At 35.1% G+C, this 22,188-nt stretch overlaps 1 protein-coding gene across 1 annotated transcript in view; it reads left to right on the plus strand.

The window, feature by feature from the left end:
- The window catches only part of Fur2 (furin-like protease 2), a 116,995-nt gene that overhangs the window by 93,322 nt on the left and 1,485 nt on the right, over nucleotides 1–22,188 (plus strand). Inside the window, exons 13-16 of the mRNA XM_089643730.1 lie at nucleotides 108–250; nucleotides 3,377–3,572; nucleotides 7,280–7,413; nucleotides 9,756–9,994. Coding sequence (XP_089499856.1) covers nucleotides 108–250; nucleotides 3,377–3,572; nucleotides 7,280–7,413; nucleotides 9,756–9,994 — 712 coding nt within the window. The remainder of the gene's footprint in view (nucleotides 1–107; nucleotides 251–3,376; nucleotides 3,573–7,279; nucleotides 7,414–9,755; nucleotides 9,995–22,188) is intronic.

Here is a 22,188-nt window from a genome sequence, read left to right on the forward strand (position 1 = left end):
CAGTCATACGAGTACACTTACCTTTTTAAAAAGCACCGTTTCTTAAAAATGTTATCAAATACGTGTTTATTAAACCTACCTAACCTCAATGAATTTTCCTCGTACAGTGGTCCAAGACGCGACCAGTGCGTGACTTGTCCCGCAGGCTGGCAGTTAGCCGCCGGAGAGTGCCATCCAGAGTGCCCTGAAGGCTTCTTCAAGTCAGACTTCGGATGTCAAAAGTGCCATCATTATTGCAGAAACTGCCACGGTAAGTTTATGTTTTCACTAAACAACGGCTGACACGTCGACTATGATTCACTTGACGATTATCTAGTTGTCAATGATTCAGTTATCAATGGTTAAGTTATCAATGATTCAGTTGATAACGATTCAATTGACATTAATTAAGTTGACAATGATTAAGTTGACAGTAATTAAAATGGCAATAATTAAGTTGGCAATGATTAAGTTGTTATTTCATCGATTTTCATTATTAGTCTTGAACATAGAAAATACATGATAAATTAGACTTCTTATTTTATAGAACGTGTTACATTTTTTTAAGACAAAGCTCCTGAAAAAAGAGAAAATTAAAGTTGTTAAAATTATCATAATATACGTAGAGTGAATAAAAATTAAAAAGCACAGGTATCTACTTGAGAAATTTTCAGAAATGAAAAATGTTTCAATGCTTCAGTTGTCAATGATTCAGTTGTAAATGAATAAGTTGTCGATGGTTCAATTTTCAATGATTCGCTTAGGACGGGTTGTTTCGGAGAATTTGAACAATTCATCAAATTTCAACGTTCATTTTCGAGTTCTGTGAAAGATTTTTTCAAGTTCTGTTTTTATTTCAGTTTTGTCAAGCAACTAGCCTACAATGATATAATAACAGAACTTGAATAAGTCTTTCACAGAACCCGAAAATGAACGTTGAAATTTGATGAATTGTTCAAATTCTCCGAAACAACCCGTCCTTATTAATTATTCGGTTATGAATGAATAAGTTGTCAATGGTTCAGTTGTCAATGGTTCAGTTGTCAATGATTTAGTTGACAATGATTCAGTTCACTTGGATCATCAGAACACTCTCCTTACCTTAAGTAAAGCCCCTGTAAAATCCAAAAAAATGCTTCCTATCTGAATAAAAACCACCATTCGCAAACGAAACCTTGCTTAAAATAGCCAATAAAATACCATTATGTGAGTGACGAAGCATTCTGCCATTTTCTTCTCTGTGATATTTTCTTACCGATTTATTTCGCTTCAAAACATTCCCCAAATTATGCAAATAGGCTCCAGCCATTCAATTGAACTCTTTTGGGATAATCACAAAATATTCTAAAACTCGAAGTCATCTGTTTATCCCTTGGTTGGATGATCTCATTTACTTAAAAATAAAGTGTTTTGTATGTCGGTGGGTCGGAACTCTCTGACTGAAGAGATGGCTCATTTTCTTCATAATATCATTTTATGCTAAACTATTGGTTAAATCTAATTGCATACATCATTTTTTACTTCTATTTTGCTATTCTCGGTTCAACCCATGAACATAAACCGCACACAAATTCATATTACCTATATAGTGGATACATCGAGGAGTGGACCAATATTCACTACTTCAACTTTTATCCTGCAAACTCATTTTTTTATTTATTTGTTTGGACTAGCACAAATTTTCTCATTCGATAGCATATTGACTCTTGTGAATTGAACTTGAGTTTATCCGTTTCACGGTGCTTCCAACGAGATCCAATAATAAATACTACCTACTCTGTGCACTTGAACACAAATTCTGCAATACTTATTATTTCATTATTTCAATATTTTTCTGTTTTCCTCTTGTTGGAGATTGAATATCATCATAGTATTTTTTCCTTACAAACTATATTTTCACCAAAATTTTGAAGTGTTCATGTTCTTAACATCCCAATATAATTTTGCAAGTTCTCTTAATAGGACGTATATCCATAGACATCAAAATTGATAGATTTGCCCTAACACGATTATCATTTCGACGAGCAAAAGGCAAATAATGTGACCATATATTTGGCTCCAAGAGGTTTCGAGAATGCTTTGAATAAACTACGAGATCAGTCGTACATTGACCGCTGAAAAACATAAATTGAGTTAACCAGTCCGTGCGCAGAAAAATAAAGGTCGCTAAAGCTTACTTTTTGTCTTACAAAGGTTTGCAGCGTAGTAAATTTTGAGACTTTTCTACGTAGGATCTGAATATTCGTTTAAACAAACCGCCTTGCGTAGCGACGCTAAAAATGAGTGAGATTGTTAAATTATAAAACAGTTGTAAAATTCTCTAACTAAATATTCAATTTTTGAAGCGAACCCGAACTTTTGTTTATCCGATTTGGGATTTGTTGGTAAGTTTTTTACGCAGCCAGCAATTTCCGCGCCAATTTGTGCATAAAGGACTTGTAATTCTAGATTTTATTTTCGACGACCTTAAAATGGTGTTACAATGTGCGTTGCCTGTATACTGTCAGATTCATGTATTGACAATTCACAGAAAGGAAGACGGTCAGGTCTCCCACGCTCCTCGAACTTGGTTTATACCCCTTTCCCTGATTGGCTGGTCTATCGATTCAAATGGTTGTGTTCAGAGATGTACTTTATTTCAAATGGAAATGCAAAATGCAAAATGGGTATTTTCCATTTTGCATTTTAAATGCTTTTCTAAAAACCTTTTTGCATTTTGCATTTTAAATGCTTTTCTCAATGCATTTTCATTTTAAATGCTTTTTTGCAACATTCTTCCTACTATCTCCACTCATCTTTTTTTCATAAGCCCCAAATATTAGTCGGTCCTCAACCTCGCTATGAGAGATAATTTACATTTGTCAAGTTGCTCCCTGGTAGAAGCCCTGGCAATTGAGTGATTCCATTACAAAAAATTCTGATTCAAATACTGAACATGGGGGCATGACGCTGTAATATTAAATGTTAAATAGCAGTTTCTATGTTTTTACGTTGGCAACATTTGTCCCACGCAAGTTTTTTGTGGTTCATAATCCGTAGTCGTGGCATTTTTTGATTTACCATCATGTAATATGTTTGTTCTACATTGATGTACATTATTAAATGACAAAACTGTTTAAAAATTCTATAATTATTTTAATTCTTTGACCTGAGAAACCATTTTGCATTTTCAATGCATTTTGAAAATAGGTATTTTGCATTTTGCATTTGAAATGCTTTTCTAAAAACCATTTTGCATTTTACATTTTCAAATGGAAAAGTTTTGACCCATTTCCATTTTGCATTTCAAATGGTTTTGGGTACCCATTTTGCACATTTCTGGTTGTGTTGTACTTAATGTACCGTTGAAACGTGTTCCCTTAATAAAATATGTTTCTAATGTGTTATTTTGTTGCAGGCGAGGGTCCGCTGAAATGCACGTCGTGCCCACCACACTTCATGCTAGACGGAGGCCTGTGCATGGAGTGCCTGGGCTCTCAGTACTACGACACGCCCACACAGCTGTGTCGGACGTGCCACGAGGCGTGCCGCTCGTGCTCCGGCCCGGGCGCGTTCAGTTGCGTGGCGTGCACTTATCCGCTCAGATTAGATAGGTAAGAAAACTAGATTCTATCTATATTATATATTTACTGACGGAGTCGAGAAGAACGCCTGTTCTTTTATTAATACTCATTAAATTAATGCATCAATGTTCTGCGGAGTACGTATTCGACAAGTCACCTCTTCTCTATTGATGATAAACCCTCAGGCCTAAACCTTCACGTTGACTAAAATTGAAAACTAAAAAGTGATTTTTAAAGGTGATTAAATACGCTCTCAATTTTATTATTAGAAATAAACATACACCCCCTTACTAAAACGCGGTGTAAATATTTCACAACGCGCAAGGTCGGAACATTGATAAACTTAACTTATTACCGCAGCGTTTGCGTGATTAAAACGGTCTTACCAGGCTTAAGGCCGGCTTTACCACACCAAGTTTGAACGGGAGTGTAAGAATCTAATTAGTAAGACCGATAATTTTTAAATAATTAAAATTTAAAAAATCAAAAACAAAAAAATGTCTAAACTTACGTGTTCATCTAAACTAAAATTATTGGAAAAAGCACATATTTTATTAGACAAATGTATTAGAAATATTACTGCCAACTCACTTTGTTGTCGCTTCATATAAAAATAATGACTAAAACGTTCACAAAGATTCATAAGTTTTTTTTCTCAAGTTGCTGTCGAAACCTTTGGTCTCATAGAGGTGTACATTTAATTCTCCTTTGGTTAAAAGGTTGAAATTAAAGCTTAGTGTGTTTTGTTTGTTTCTGACACCATTACGATCATATTTCTAACCATGACAATACAGGGAATACAAGAATTTCTACGAGACCATATGAGCTGTTCCGAAAAGCGAACAAATTGACTCTTCGGTTATCAGCTGTTTATTCACAAACTGAACAAATTGAATCTTCGGTTATTAGCTGTTTGTTCACAAACTGAACAAATTAACTTTTCAGTTATTAGCTTTTTGTTCACAAACGGAACAAATTGACTTTTCGGTTATAAGCTGTTTGTTCACAAACTGAACAAATTGACTTTTCGGTTATTAGCTGTTTTTTCACAAACTGAACAAATTGACTCTTCGGTTATTAGCTGTTTGTTCACAAACTGAACAAATTAGCCTGAAGTGAACAGAGTTTTAAAATTCTTCACTATAGATTACAGACAGTTACAAGGATAGTATATTTGACTGGGTGGGCACATGTCGAAAAGACCACGGATCAATTTTTGTTCAAACGTTGTCGAGGCGTTACATAGTATGTACTCTAATATTAATAACAATCTTTGGCTCTGCATTATTGGCTAACTTACTCTAAACCAGAGGTTCCCAAAGTAGTCTATATAGCCCCCAGGGGTTGATATCGGCTTGCTGGGGATCTATGTCAGCGAGAAAAAAAAATTGGTGGTCCACGAGGTTCAAATGGGGGTACACAGGAGCGGATCCGAATAATAGACTGAGAAATTACTTATTTGATATTTGTATTTTTATATTTCGTAAAGTTGTTTATTGAGGTATATAAATACAATTATACGTTCCTTTTCTCGTCAGTATATATATTGAAGAAAACATTGCACATCGGAAGCCCCGAATTTTCCTAGATTCCCAACTTGTTTTTGAAAAACGTCCAGGGTAATAATGACGTTCAGCATTTAAATGTACTTCACACAGTCTTCAAACCTAAGTTTGAGGACATTTTGACTGTAGAAGTGGAATGTTGAAGAATCGGATATCATATGACAAGAATAACTGATCGGAATAAGCGCTAAAAAAGAACTTAAGGGGCAGTTCTGTAGGGCCATCTACAGAAAGAAATTCACGTTACTTATCCTGCTCAATTTTCATTTGGTGTAATACCTCACAAGGGCGCCCCTGTCTGCACAATGTAAAGACAGAGGAACTATGCCGCCAACCGGTTGTTGGACAAGCAAGGGAAGAGAATCTTCTTCAAATGGGACGTTAATAGTTTTAGGAAAATTCAATATTCGGCAGGCAGGGGGTCTACGGAAAAAAATTTGCAAGTGGTCTACGGGGCAAAAAAGTTTGGGAACCTCTCTGATCTAAACAAATTTGGCGGTCAATTAATTGTGCCAAATATGAAATCACCTATATATTGATTCGTTTTCTAATTTTAAACAATGTCGAATATGTATTCAAAATCGGTGATCATGCAGAGTTTTCGTTCCTTTATCGCTACACATGCGGACATCACTTTCAAGTGCATAAAATCTCCTTTTATTGCATAAGATTAAATCAACGATACGCGCCATACAACGCGCCCTAACGCTATAAAATTGCTGTTATTACATGTAACTCCGAACCATACTAGAAAGAAGATATTATTTGACATCAACATCTTCGCATTCAATTCTGTTATGGAGAGAATACATAGACTGTGCAAAGAATTAAAAGATGTCGCTAATATTTTCGATTTAAATTTTTTAAAGCCAAATTAGTTCCGCACTTTTTTTTCAATGTAAATAACGAGTTATCATGATTTATGCATAGCATATGCTTACTTATTCAAAATATCTTTTTAATTTGTTTTATTACACATGTATAAATTTTTAAGGGTTCCTTATAGTTAGTGAAATAATAATGTTTATTGTAATTTATGCATTATTTTTAAAATTATTTATGTTTTACCATTTTTTTCAATTTAATTTATAATTCTTATGTAAAAGCCTAATACGGGGTTAATAAATAAATAAATACTTACGTTTTGCTTGGTCAAGTCTAATTTCGCGACCTATTGGTTATCAACTCTATTACAAAACTTTATTGATCAGTGAATATAAACAAGCTTTCGTATTTACTTATTAAATATTTGCATATCGTACATTCTGTAAGGCTTGAGTATCCACCATAAATGATTGGACGGTGATAAAATCCGATGTTGTTGATATTTGCCACTTCCAAATATTTGTAATATAAGTGCGCTCGAAAGTTTAAACTTTTGGTCTTGTGTTTGTGAATTAATAAGTCAAATGGATGCGTGCATTATACCTGCGCATCGTGCTGACAGTGGACTTAAGTTATGCGCCGTGATTATTTCGCAATTGAAAATTAAACCGAGCGCTATTTGCAAAGCGTATTCAATTTTATTGCCAATTCAATGGCACAAAGGGAGCGAGGAAAATTAATTATGAATTTTCGAACTGAGTTTTCAATTCTGATTGGAATTGCGATCGTCTGCGTTATCGTATAAACAATTTACTGGTAACTGATGATTTTTACCGCTTGCTAATAATGTTGTCAATTATATTTATTCATTAAACGTTATCACGGTTCAATTTGGGAATCGTGTGAGCATTAATGTTGACTTTCATTTAATTTAATTAATACTTGATATTGCTATATTAATAAGTGCAACTGAAGTTATGATGGAAGGTATTTTAAATATTGCAATGGCGTGCAGTGGAGTTTGTTTCTATTTTCGAAGAAACAGTTGAATTTTTATTTTTTTTATAACAGTCGGTTTTCATTCTTCTAGTGATATTATTGACCATTGACTTAAAATGTGGATAAATAAAAAACGATTTTTTTTAAGATCATGAGATGTAGATAAATATTCATATACAGGTTGTTAAGTGACGTACTTGACTTAGCCTGGCTGTCGAATGTCTACTGATTTTCTTTGTTTTGTTCAAAACAAAAAACATTACAAATTTTACCGGAGACCAACAGTCGTCCTCTGCCGGGTATTCCGTAAAATCTCTTATTTATTGTTTTATATTTGTTTTTCCACAGACTGAACAATCAATGCGTACCATGCTGCGCGGAGAACGCACCTCCTGCCCTTGCAAATGCCAGCGTAGCCACGGGGGTAGGCGGCACCCCTATCGCGGGGCCTACTGACTGCTGCAAGTGTGACAAAGATACTGGTAAGGAAGAATTTATTAATTACTTAATATTCATTCATAATGTATTGTTATGTGGTCAAGCAAGGTGGAGAAACTACTCATTGATAAGTAATTGCGGAATTAGTCGCCGATCTCTCTCTACCCGTCCTCCGTATCGGGAAATTCTATAATAGTTCATCTCCCAACAGTTGGCCATCGAGAATTGGCCTCCGATAGTTGGCCCAACTAAAGTTGGTCCTCCGGAAAGTTTATCCCCCGAATAGTTGATCTATCTGCAAGTTGATACCTCTGTCAGTTGATACCCCGGAAAGTTGATCCTCCGGGCAGTTGATCCCTCGGACATTTGATCCTTTAAAGCAAGGCTGCCCAACCCCAGGCCCGCGGGCCACAATGTGGCCCGCGAACGAATTATAAGTGGCCCGCGTGAACCATTTTCAAAAAACCCGCCAATCCGCCAATTTGAAAAAGTGTCGCGGGCCCGCGGTAAAACAAACAATCCAGCATACGCGCGGTCACCAGTGTTGCCAACGAAGACGATTTATCGCTATTTAGGCTACTCAGAACACGAATCAGCGACGAAAAATATCTAACCTTTTGAACTTACTTTTTAAACAAAAATACACCGGTTTTTGACATAATATTTTTTGCGTCCGAAATAGAATCTTGTAGCCACCTCCCCCCCCATGGAATTCGAAAAATTGTTGTGGGGAATCACATATGATGTTTTTGGGTGCGCGGAATTTTTTCTCAGCGAAGTTCCGTAACAACCCCCCCTCCCCATGGATTTTAAATATTTTGTGGGGAGCACTCATTTTGATTTTTTTTTGTGGGGAATTATGTTTTATAGAAATTCTCTAACAACCGGGGGGCCCCCCCATGGAAATAGGAACCTTCAGGTATTCAGTGGCCCGCCAGTGATTCAAAATCGTCAATTTCGCCCAACTGTTAAAAAGGTTGGGCAGCCTTGCTTTAAAGGATTATTTCTTCCATAAGTCTTTATCGCTAAAGTAAGTATCCAGAGAAGAGTCAACTGTCCCGGGAATTTACTGTCGGGGGATCAACTGTCGCATCGCCGTATCGGTATATAAAAAAATAGAACGCATTTTAGTGACAGTTTGGTAGCTTTGAAAACTATGGTTTTAAAATGTCATTAAATAAACAGACGGCATTGAATGTTAAGTAAAACCTGGTTAATAACTCTCTAATGAACAAGCCGAGGACAAAATATGAAATTGAAATAATATTGTGGAAATATTTTTTTTTTAAATAAAGCTGTCACTAATATTAGATAATTTATATTAACTAGTATTTTGCAGAGCTGGTTTAGTCATAATTGATGGAAATTTTCTCCCGATTTCTTGAGAATAGTATTTATTAGGCTGCACACGGTCACGGTCCTGCACAGTATGTACGAGTAGGAACGCAACCGTTCTGATGAAACATGCTTCCCTCGCACTGTGCGGGATTCTACCGGAAGGGTTCAATGTGTAATGGTCCTGTGGTGGTCGCAAGGATAAATCCTTGCAAAAATTGCTTATACTTGTATTTTTCGACTACCATACTATGGGCAAAAAAGGAATAAATGATGAAGAGGTGGTGAGCGCAGAAATGTCACACATATCATCGGAATAAAGTAATTTAACCGCAAACAAGTTTTTTTTAAATGTGACTTATTGAGTCACAAGTCTCTGTTGACCATCTCAAATAATTCGTAGGAATAAAGTATTCAGATGGCACACTTTAGGTGAAATGTCAGAAAACTACTGTGTTGAAATTCTATATTTTTTATTGGAGAAAACACAGATACAGATATCAATAAACATGACAGTAAAATAAGAAAAATTCGCCTGAATCCTAACTATTTCTCACAGATTAACATAATAATTATTATAAAATAAAATAAAAAAAACAAGTGTTTATGGAATAATTGAAGAGATAAACTAGATATTCAAGCCCAGAGGCGTTCATTCCATAAAGGCATGCCAGTCCTACCTTTGCCTACATCACAGCTTACAGTAATCAGTGCCATGTGTTGGTAACTATATTAATTATGAACAACTTTAATAACGAAATAAATATGATGTTTTGTTGGTTTTCTTTCGTTGTGTTGTGCAATTGCGCATTGTTGAAATTTATGTATACAGTAATTGGCTTTTAATATGCCTAAATGAAGGGTTCATGCGGATATTTAATGGTTAATCTCAATTAACTTCGGCTAAAGCCGCTTAGCCATTCTTAGCAAAAACTTACTACGTTTTTTTAATCAATTATTTCGTTGTTTTTCCTATACCCTACAGTGCCCTCCACTGATTAAAAATACGACGCACACCGCTTCAGTAAATAAAGTCTAGAATATTTTTCAGGTGGTTGCCAGAACTCCTCCCCGGCCGGCAAGAGGCGGATAGCCGTGTCCGCCGAGCGCGCGGAGGCCTTTCAGGTGCTCGGGTCGGCCGAGATGTCACCCTTCGCGGGGTCGGGCGTGCCGGGATCCCCGGGCGCGTCCGCTGCGCCGCTTGCCTCTCTCACCGCCATCACGGGCCTGGCCATCGCGGCCTGTCTGTGCGTGCTTATGGCCTTCGTCATTATCTTCTTGGTGCTGCAGGTTTGTACAAATTATTTATTTGTTTTATTTTTTTTATTAACGAGCTTTTTACGGGCTTTTACATGAGAACAGTGTGACAATTATACAGTTTTTCTTTCTTCACACCTGAACTGCCCCAGCTACAAAATTATGTGAAAAATTGTAGATTTTCACTGACGCTACATAATTATTTCCCTTCATTAGTATTCTGGGCAATCAGGAGTTCCATATATTTACGGTGGTTAGTCCCAGAATTTCTGCACTATAATAAATCCCGGCTTCTAGTATTGTAGTGGAATCCGAAAGCTTAGCAATTCAAGCAATTCTTCACTATCAAATGTATTTTATATAGTTATATCAAGTGAAAATTTTACTGTCCGACAATTTAAGCAAATTCAGATCATTTAAAAGAGTGTTGTAGTTCAATAAAATTTTAAATATACAAAGCGGAGTTTATTATGTAGTCTTTCAATAACTTGTACTTGAACATTGTAATTTATTTAATAATTCACTAATGGTTGAATGAAAGAAATACTCAGTCGTGGTCATTTTTTTTTTCTTCGATCTTCGAATACGCGGAACTTTAACGTGGTTACGACCGGAGACAGTTTTCCACGATAACGTCTCTAACCGTGTGGTTACGACAGGCTGTGTGCGGGCAACAATATTATTTGACCGATAAATTCGGCGTCATGGTTGTCGTTGATTAGTATGGTGGTTGGAGTCTCAAGGAGTTATTGAAAAATTAATTGAAAAAAAGAAAAAAAAATTATTTCATTAAAATAATTGGGAAAAAGGAACACTTAATTCGTTTATAACTACAACCAATGTCAAATTGTTTTACGATGTGCGTATGTATCTAGAAATTATTTTAAAGAGAATTTCAATGTAACCTTCTTCCAATTGAAATTATACAAAGAACAATTATTAAAATTATATTAAAAAAATCCTTTGACTACCCAACAGAACACCTGTTTGAAGAATTTCAAGTACCTACATTTAAAGACCTATATATTAAAAACTCATTAATCCAAATTATAAAAGAAAAAGATAAATATCAATTTTTAAATGAAAACAGAACGCGACTTCGACATGTTTTTCTATGCCCAAAACTAAGTACGTCTTTTGCACAACATCATTATACTTACCAGGGAAGAACTTTTTTCCATCGTCTACCAGAAGAAATCAGAAGCATTAATGATAAAACCCGAATACTGCTCTCTGTCAAGAGACACTTTAAAAATATTCTGAAAAAAAAAACTACTGTCACTTAATTAATCTCACAAATATCCTTAGTTTTCCATAACTTCCTTTCTTTTTTAAAATTTATTATATTAATATATTATCCTTCACTACTATCAAAAAAAATACTACAGCAAACATACATTTATGTACAATGAATTATTTAAGTACTAACTAACAACAACATTTATGTACACTCCCCTTCCATACACAAGCAAATGCTTTCAATGGAAGAGTAGTAAAAAAATTCAAGATGTAAAATGAATTAAATACCATGTAAACATATTATTAAAAATAAAAAATAATTACAAAAAAAAAAAAGATGAGGAACGTTTTGTGTTATTTTCAAATTGGCGGCGTACGACATTTCAAGTACAATTAACACTTTTCAGACGATTTTTTCAGAGCCAGAATCTTGTTGTAAGATTAAACACACTGTGCAAGATACACGATTCAAAATACGCTTAAGTATGGCTGTAGCCGCAGAAAATACGCCGAATATATTAAGTCCCGTAAAAAGGCCAGCCAGTGTGCATGTTTATATTGCTAATAAAATATCATTTTGGTCAATTAGACTGTACTTACGGTTATAGAAGATTCCAGAGGCTTCATTAGGCTAATTGAACAAAATGGTTGCAAATGATTTTTAAAAACCTAAACGAATGTATGAATCTAACAATGATTAATATTATATCGCACCCCCACTGCCGTAGGTTGAAATAAAAGGTATCCGGGTGTAAAGTGCACTAACTTGTTCTTGATAAGATGATAATAATAAAATAACTTTATTGGAAATTCCAACATGTCACTGTAGTTTTCAGGGTTTAATTGTTTGTATGGATAAAACAAAATATTTTTTCCAGGAAAAGCAGCGGATTTTCAAAAAAAGTTTTTTTTAAATCTTCTTTACATCTTTTTTTTGAGGGTTTACATAAGTTAATTGAAAGATCCGATAAATTTATTTGGTGAGCTGGTAAAAAAAGGAAATATATTTAAAAGGAAAAATAAATTTGCATATTTATTTCCACCACTTACCCCCCATTCCGCGAACTTAAAAACGTTCCCTCGTACCTTCGTGCAGATTATATAGAATCACCTTCCAAAGTTAGTGCACTTTACTATATTTAAAAGGAAAAATAAATTTGCATATTTATTTCCACCACTTACCCCCCATTCCGCGAACTTAAAAACGTTCCCTCGTACCTTCGTGCAGATTATATAGAATCACCTTCCAAAGTTAGTGCATTTTACTCCCAGGATAATGAATGTCTCGAATCTTTACTCTTCGAGACCCATGTTCACTCCTTAAAAGACCTTCCACACAGCATCCCCAAATAACGCAATACGAAAAAAAATGTTTAACAAAATTCAAAGACTTAGGACGGGTTGTTTCGTAGAATTTGAAAAATTTATCAAATTTCAAAGTTTATTTTCAAGATCCGAAGGTTCTATTCAAGAATATTATACCTAGAACCTTCACAATAAAATCTTTAAAAATTTTATTTTTGAAATTATTGAAACCACCTTAATATTTTATTGTCGAGTGAGAATTAAATATATATATAGATTTTTTTTCAATATTTATAAAAACCTCCGGACATCCTCTGTATGTGTATATATATATATATATATATATATATATATATATATATACAGGGTGTCCGGGGGTTTGTATAAATATTGAAAAAAGTTTTTTTTAACCTTTTTTTACTTGTATTATCATGTAGAATCGCCTCCCCATGTTAGTGTACTTTAACTCCGGACACTTTATATGTATATATGTTATCACCCTTGAGGTGATTTCTCACGAAAACGGCGCTATATAAATTAGCCAAAAATTATTATTATGTATAATTGTCGTTGCGATGTGAATGTATAAAACATATTATGTTTTCCTCATTTCTACACAGTACAATATACATACGTACATACACAAAGTGCATGTACATATACAACAATGCTTTCAGATTAAAAATAAAATATTTGTTTAAGCAGAAAAATGTGCATAATTATACATACATGCTAAGTCATCCCATTACCATAAAAAGTATCTCTCTGAATAAACGAACAATCCATGCATACTTTTCAATGGAACTTCCCCATTGGCAAGCTCTAAAAAGCTTCGTTCGTCTTTCTTTGTAATTTCCCCTTTCAACTCGTTCTATTTTCAACGTTTAATTAAAAATGCCGCCAAGCGGAAATGATAGGTTATTATCATATCGGGTGGTTTGCTCGTATTACGCGAACAATCCCTCGATGTTTTCAAACTTTGTTACAACCTATGGAGGCGGAATGAACTAGCCAGTCGTCTGCAAACTTGGCTTTTTAATTGAATAATTTGTTTTCTTCGCTGGAAGCGGGATAACGTACACAATTCTTTAGATATATGTCAACCTAATGAAAAGGACTTGGATATAAAATAAATATAACCTAAGAATGTAAATATGTTCGTGTTTAAGTTAAACCATGATCAATTATATAATACATGATGATCAATAGAAAAAATAAGCTATTTTTAGGGTTAAAAATAATCTTTAAAGCAAATTAATTATAAATGAGGCATAAGATAAGAAATGCTGCAATTGTAGTCAGTGTCGGGCAATTATTGTAGTCGGTATCAGGCAATTGTAGTTGACGTCAGGCAATGTAAATGTGTTTTTGTTAAACCATGATCAATAATTTAAGAAATCATGATCAAAAGAAATAATAAGTGATTTTTAGGGTTAAAAATAATACTTTAAGTAAATGAATTATAAATGAGGGTCAAAGAAATTATTGTAGTGTGTTTGAGGCAGTTGTAGTCGGCGTCAGGCAATTGTAGCCGGCGGCGTCAGGCAATTGTTGTCGGTGTAAGGCACTTATTGTAGTCGGTGTCAGGCAATTGTAGTCAGCGTCAGGCATTTGTAGTCGGTGTAAGGCAATTATTGTATTCTGTGTGAGGCAATTGTAGTCGGCGCAGGCAATTTTAGTCGGTGTCAGGCAATTATTGTAGTCGGTGTCGGGCATAATTTGTAGGTAAACAACGATAAGTTTACATTGACCCTTTCATCATAAATTAATGCAAAAATTTTACGTTGTCAAACGCAGCCAGTAGCTGTATTTGGCGGTTTTTTTCTTTGCATTTTTCTTAATGACTTTCTTTTTTGTAAAATTTTGTTACAAACCGACGCCGACAGTTTTCGACACTTCAACATCTGGTAAAATTTTAGACCGGCTATTCCTTAGAATTTTTTTCTATCAATCGCTAAAATTTGACCAATTGCTGACAGGACGAGAATTATCAAGGAACACATGGCTGGTTTTATGACATGTCATATTATTTTCAGGAAAGTTAAAACAACTGAGCTGAGTTATCATTATTTTACATTTTGTTTTTTTTTTTTAACCGACGAAACAAATTATTATTCATACCATTTAGTCAATCTTCTGGATTCTTGATAGGTACTTTTGTCGGTTATATTTTATTTTATTTTAAGTAATGTTGCGCGTCTCATATGTGCCGATGGTAAGTGAAATTTACGACGGTATCAAGCGGCTAATGGTTTTCAGACACATCGCGGCGCCGTTCGCAGAATTACCATGGTGGGTTTTAGCGCTCTGTCCCGCGTGACGTCATTTATCATTATTTCACCTGTCACTTTGATACTACTCCTGAAATGATTAGTTTAATAGCCCAGATCGTGTCTTTTGCGACGTTATTCCAACAAATAACAAAACTCGTCACGATTAGAATATGATCTTCTTGAAAATCTGCTTTAAAAACACTTGCGGGATTAATGGAAAATTTCGGTTGTTGGTTCATGGGTAAGTATAAGTATGAAATATTCCTGCGCAATGCGTAGCATTATTCAAGTTAAATGAAATTTTCAAAATTGGAACTACTAAAATGTGAACACAGAACTTGAAAATCAACTTTGAAATTTGATGAATTGTTCAAATTTTCTGAAACAACCCGTCTTTAGAGTGCGTTCTTTTTATCGTTTAAAAAATTAACTTTTTTCGATTTCACTGGATCTTTGCGATGAGCCCTTGCCTTTAAGATTTGCACTGCTTTTATTCTTCAAGTTCTAAATCAAAACAACTTTTTAATGAAAATAAACAAAATATCCATTTAAGTGTCATTAAATACAAAACACACCAATTTGTTTTTTTTTCATATTTTTCAACCAAAACAATAATGCGTAAGAAAACAGTTTGAGAAAAATTTACAATGTGAAATTAAATACTCCGCTTTTCCATTTGGCAAAAGTGGTTATTTTGCTAGATGAAACGAGTAACTATTTAAAAAAAACTTGAGTTAAAATTTTCAACAACCTTCGCTTACTTTTTCGATAAAGAACGTTGTTTTTTTATCGTTATTATTTGTTTTATTTTATTTAGTCAACGATACAATATTTACAACGCGGCAAATCTTTGGCCGTCAAAAATTTGTTTTGGTGAATATAATTAATTATTCGTATTGTTTTCTCTAATCAACATCTCTTGTGAATCCAATTTCTGCTTCCCAATGAATCAACTATCTTAATCACCCCGAGCTCTCCACGGAGTGAGTCCAGCGTCGTCTGTGACTCCGTGACAATTGACAAATAATTATACCAACCCTTTCACAGAACTAAACCTATCAATACCACAAATACTCGTTTGTATAAGGTTATATACAATAATTAATCTCAGTGGCAGTCCACAAATACTGAAATACTATGTGTATATTGTATATGCTTCAAGAAAAACAATCAAAATGAAATCGTGAATAAATCTCTAATACTTCATTTCTAGGTAGGTACTTAAACCTTTGTGGGTAGGTACTTCAGTACGATACATCCCTGTCGTGCTATAAAATTAGCCATACGTTAATTGTTTATTTTATTTTACGCCCAGCTGGGACTTTTACGTAAATTATAAGAGCATATAATTTCAAATACGGATTCAGCAAAGCTGGCTTAGTTATATAAATAGAGTCAGTAAATATATCAATAGTACCTACCCCCAAACTTGTTTCCTAGATCATGCGTCTTATTGGTAAGTGAGTGGGTCCGATAATTAATTGTTTGTGTTGCAAGAGAGTTTTTCATATTGTCTTATGTTCCTGGTCGGTACACAGAATTTGATAGTGGCAACTATGACAGGGCTTTCGATTAGGTGATTAATGACTTTGTAACACAACTAGCTCTGAAATAATTATCCTGATAGACAGTGTAATCAGATGAAATTGATTAGTCAAATATGCATTATTAATGTTTTCAATTGTAATTTTGAAATATTCTAAGAAATTTGTGTAATTTATACGAATGAGATGAAATAGATCAATTATACTACACTTGACTTGTGAAACTAATAAAATGTAGAGCGTTTACATGCTACTAGGACTTTTTGTTTTTAAAAAATAAATAATGCAATAGAATAATATAAGAAAGGAATACCTACTTATAAATTGATCTACCTTTTAGTGTTACCTAATTAGTCTACCTTTATGTAAATTATAGCAAATTCTATATTCATTTTTCATCGTTGCTGAAAAATACAAATAATAAATTTGATTATTATTTTTCGGAATAACTTATTGAGTAAAACCTCAAATTATAATATTTAAATATTGAAGACAATAGAGGAAAGGAAGCGTATTTGGAATACTGTTGGTAATTCGGAATACCGTCTTATCTTCGGTTCGGGTGGCGGAATCTATCGGTAATAATTATAACTATTGAAAGTCGAAGCTGTGAGCCTTGATTTTGGCCGGTATAATAGTTCTCCTGTGTCTGCGGATGAATTCTGACGTGTTTTGTGAAGTTGCTCCTATCAAAACTTTTTCGGTGAGTTTTTAATCCAATATAATCACCCCATATTCCAAACTATTTTATAACATTACAAATGAAATCACTTCAGAAAGAGTTATATTTTTATAGTATGGCTTTCGTTCTTGCATTTTTTAATACGTTGACATGTGATATAAGAAAGATCTTTTAGGTTATATGTTGCTAATGCGGAATACGGAATGTGATGCAAAATCGGAATAGTATTCCAAATTATATTCATTTTTTTTAAGTACTTTTATTTAATTTTACAGAGATGTCGTCACCAAATTTGTACCAGAAAAGGAAGAAGTGGGATTCGAATGATATGTGTGAAGCCATTAGTGCTGTTCGCAATAAAAAAATGGGATATTTGATGGCAGCTAAACACTTTAAAGTCCCACGTACTACTTTGTTTCGACTCGTATCTGAAAAAGATGCGGACCCTTTGACTTTAACCTCAAAGAAAATTGGCCGAAAACCAGTTTTTAGTGAAGAGTTCGAAAAACAATTGGTAGACTACGCCCTTGTAATGGAAAAAAAATTCTATGGTCTAACACAAATGGATATCCGACGATCGTCTTATCAAGTGGCTGTTAAAAATAATCATCCAACTCCTTTTAAATCGGGAATTGCTGGCAGATACTGGTTGAAAGGCTTCCTAAATAGACACAAAAATGTGTTATCTATGAGAAAACCTACAGGAACCTCGTTTGCAAGAGCCATCGGTTTTACCAAAGAAAAATTGGACACATTTTACGACATACTAGAAAATGTGTATTTAGAAAAAAACTACCCCGCCGACCGTATATTCAACGTAGATGAATCAGGACTATCTATCGTTCAAAGTAAAATCCCGAAAATCATTGGACGCCGTGGTAAAAAACAAATCAGTGCACTAACTTCGGCTGAACGAGGGTCTCTTATAACTATTGTGGTTTGTATGAGCGCATCAGGCATATATGTGCCTCCAATGATAATTTTCCCCCGCAAAAATATGAATCTACAGCTCATGAAAGGAGCCCCGGCTGGATCTGTTGGAGTATGTCATCCATCTGGGTGGATACAAACTCACCTATTTACCCAATGGTTTTTACATTTCATGGAGAAAACTAAACCAAGCGAGAGCTCTCCGGTTTTGTTAATCTTGGATGGTCATTATAGCCATACAAAAAACTTGGAGATTGTAGATTTGGCTAGAGCGAATCACGTCTCCATAATATCACTCCCTCCTCACTGCACACACAAAATTCAGCCCCTCGACAGGTCATTCATGAGTCCTCTGAAGGCCTATTATAGCGAAGAAATTCGTATGTGGCTACGTAATAACGCACGAGCTTTGTCAGTATATGACATAACGGAGTTATTTGGAAATGCTTATCGCAAATGCCAAACCGGAGAGATTGCAGCAAATGGATTCAAAGTTAGTGGAATCTATCCCTTCAACCGGCATATTTTTAGCGATGCTGACTTTCTTGCTGCAGAAATTGAGGAGTCTGAAGTCCAGCATTGTGCAGAAGCGTCAACAACACCCATGATGGAAGTTGAAGCACGTCCATTAGCTTTAATGGAAAGTCCACCCGAAGAACAAAGTCCTTCCTTGGTCGCGATTGAACCCCAGCCGTCGACTTCGCGTGGAAGACCCAATCGCACTATCATTACCCCATTTGATGTTTTCCCGATTCCGCAAACTAGGAAAAAACATCCAATAGAGGGCGTAAATCAGCGGTTTCAACCGTTATATCAAGTTCTCCATACAAGAAGCAACTAATAGATGAACAGGAAAAGAGGACTGCCAAGAACAAGCCCAAGGGTACAAAAAATTCCAAAAAGAAAAAAAACGACAGATATTGCTACTGACTCGGATTCTTCTGCATCGGAAGTAATTGATGACAGTTCCTCTTCTGATATAGTCATCCCTCCTGGAACTAATAAACCAAACGATGAAGACGCAGTGTGCTTTTTCTGCAATGGTCCTTTCAGTCAGGATGTAAGGGGAGAACTTTGGGTCAAGTGCCTAATGTGCAACCTCTGGGTACACAATGAATGTGCCGGATGCGAAACAGAAGAGTATGTATGTGATTATTGCAAATAATTAACAAGACACTATTATATTCTGAAATATTAAAAGTGAATATAATTTGGAATATACTATTCCGAATTACATGCACTTTTAAAAAAACGCATTTTTTCTCATTCTTTCATTTTTTATTTTTTAAAAGCACTGTAATATTTTTTTTTAATTTCTGTTCTCGTTTCCTAATAAACTATTAGTTTCTTAACATTTAAATCGACTTTTATTCGTAAAAACATTTTTATCTTATTTTCTGCACCCTAAAATGTAAATGGTATTCCGAATATGCTTCCTTTCCTCTATTAGTGATTCTTAAACGCAAATCTGAAACAGAAAAATCAGAAAAGGAAACGGTCACATCTGGGACTCGAACCCAGGACCCTTGTCTTTCCGGGACAATGCTCTACCAACTGCGCTAATGGGACCCTATCCTCATCGGTCACTTTTAACTGTATCATACTTCGAATAAGAACTACCAACGTTGTCTTCATTTTTTCACCGCACATTTTTATTTTTTTTTTTTTTTTTTTTTACAGTATTACCGCACAAGAGTCCCAACTGCTCCCGTCTGGAGCCAGTGAGACTATGGCATCCCCAATTGGGGTATGTTGTGAGGCTGAGGGTATTGGGGAGGGGAGGGAGATGGGGAAGAGGAAGGTGGGGAAGTACCTGGCTATTCAGATCTGGTCACCAAACACGGCTAAAGCCATTTCAAGCAACGTTTCAATTCTGAATGGTGGTCTTACACCAGGGCGATACTGGTAGTATCTTCCACTCTGGAACGTGCCGCAAATATACTATATATTATTTTAATTAATTAATTGTGAAATAACACAGATCAATCAAATAAAATTTATTTGCGCACGCCGGGTTCGAACCCGCGACCTTCGGATCTGTAGTCAAAAGCGTATACCACTAGACCACGCCGGCCGTCAGATTGCAACTATCTTTATGTATGATCGCAAGATTCAACCCGAACTAAATGCAATCCTAGACAGCGTCTTATAGATAAACCTATCTTATTGTTTTTATTTTTAATGTGCGACATCTATTGACTTTTTCTGCAAGTCTAGAAATGAATTATTATTATTATTAGCGCAGTTGGTAGAGCATTGTCCCGGAAAGACAAGGGTCCTGGGTTCGAGTCCCAGATGTGACCGTTTCCTTTTCTGATTTTTCTGTTTCAGATTTGCGTTTAAGAATCACTAATATTGTCTTCAATATTTAAATAAATTTGATAATTGAGAAGGCCTTCTTTACGCCGACGAAATATCTCCCTCAAATTTACCCACGTAAACGTAATGCACGTCACTGGATTATATACCCACACCATATTTAACGCTTAATCAACATTAGGGTACATGGATAGCTCTTTGATATGTCTATAAGGTAGAACTCTGAAGTGAAGCTATCCCGGAATCGGGCAAATACGTGTCATAAAGCACCTCCCTTTCTGATTGTTAGTGTTGGGCGTAAACTAAATATTCATTAATAGAATTAGGTTTCGAGTTAATCGGTCGAATACAAGTGCCTTCGATTAAAACAGTGATAAAATAAATTACTATCTCAAAAAAATGCGGGGATTAAAAAAAATTGTATCTGATTTTTTATTTATTAATTTATTTATTTATATTTTAAATGTATATTTACAGAATAAAAAATATCCAATAACAAAGATACATTATACCAGGGCTTCCCAAACTTTTTTCAACTGTGACGCCCTTGAGAAGTTGCCATATTTTTGCGACGCCCCCCCCCCCCGGTGACTAGAAATCTAAGCCCCCCGCCGCTCATTTGTACGTAAGCGTAGTATTTTGAAGCCCCCCCCTGAACGGGTCACGTAGTATGGGTACGTTACCTAATAACAATTTGTCAGAAAAACTCCAAATAGTATCTAAATTTTTTATTAGAAAATAAAGAACACAACACAAAAACAAAAATGGAAGCAAACAAAAAAGATAAAAAAGCATTTTTTTCTTTGGTATTAATGAGAAGGATGTTCTTACTTTTCTGAGCATAGTTTCTCAAAACGAGGTTGAAGTTTCGAAATCGCCCCTCTTGTCTCTGCCTCTAAATGGCGCGGTCGCTCCGAAGTGTGCGTGTGGAAGACGCTATAAAGATTGCCTCACGACGCCCCTGGGATGATCCCGCGGCGCCCCGGGGCGTCGCGACTCACAGTTAGGGAAGCCCTGCATTATACAATCATAATTGCCTAATTAGCGATTTAAATTTAATAATGCTCAGGTGGAAAATGTCTATGTCAGAGGCTAGTGAGTTTAGAAGGCCTATCATTCTTCCGAGAGGTATTGCTAATGGTAAGTTAGTCCTACATCTCGGAAGAATGAATGGTTTGTGTCTACGCGCTCTTGCGAAGTTATCAGGGACGTAAAATAAAATTTTATTCAAAATTTCTGGATTGTTGATGTGACCATTCAACAAGTTATAGGCCATCATCAGCAACGCAGCTTTCCGCCTGTTGACAAGACTATCGATACCTAGCATTCCGGAAAGGAAGGCTGATGGGTATAAATAGGGATAGTACCCTAATTGTGAGAAACATATCGAAGTATTATGCATGTATTTGTTTAAATAAATTGCTAACTCATTCGTATAAATATGAATTTTAAAACAGATGTTTCGTTTATGGCTATCGTTTTTTTTATTCTTCTAAACTTTTTTACGATTTATTATCATTTCGTATAAACGGGAATCGAATATCTCGAAATGGATATCGAATAACCCCATCGCTAGATCGCATACGACAGACGAACTTAGCTTTCAGTCACGTTGTCCCGGAACCAATGTAATCTTTGATGACATTCTATTATAATGTGCTATCATTATGTTTTCTAACAAATGCATAAAAACTAAACATTTTTTGATGTTAACTTTGTTAACTTACTTATTGACACATATTTAGCATTCACTAAATGTTGTGCTTCTTCATAATAAAATGAGGTTATCCCCAGTCTTCATGCTTCAAAGACATAAAAAATGTTTTTAGCCGTTCTCAAAACGCGACCAAAAAAGTAACCAATAATGAGTACTAAGACTATTTTAGTAAGCCTATGATAACTGCAATGATTTTGCCGCTGAGAGCTCAGTTGTAT

Source organism: Hesperophylax consimilis, chromosome 2 (genome assembly GCF_061612785.1).
Source record: "Hesperophylax consimilis isolate HC1 chromosome 2, BYU_Hcon_1.0, whole genome shotgun sequence".
NCBI lineage: Eukaryota > Metazoa > Arthropoda > Insecta > Trichoptera > Limnephilidae > Hesperophylax > Hesperophylax consimilis.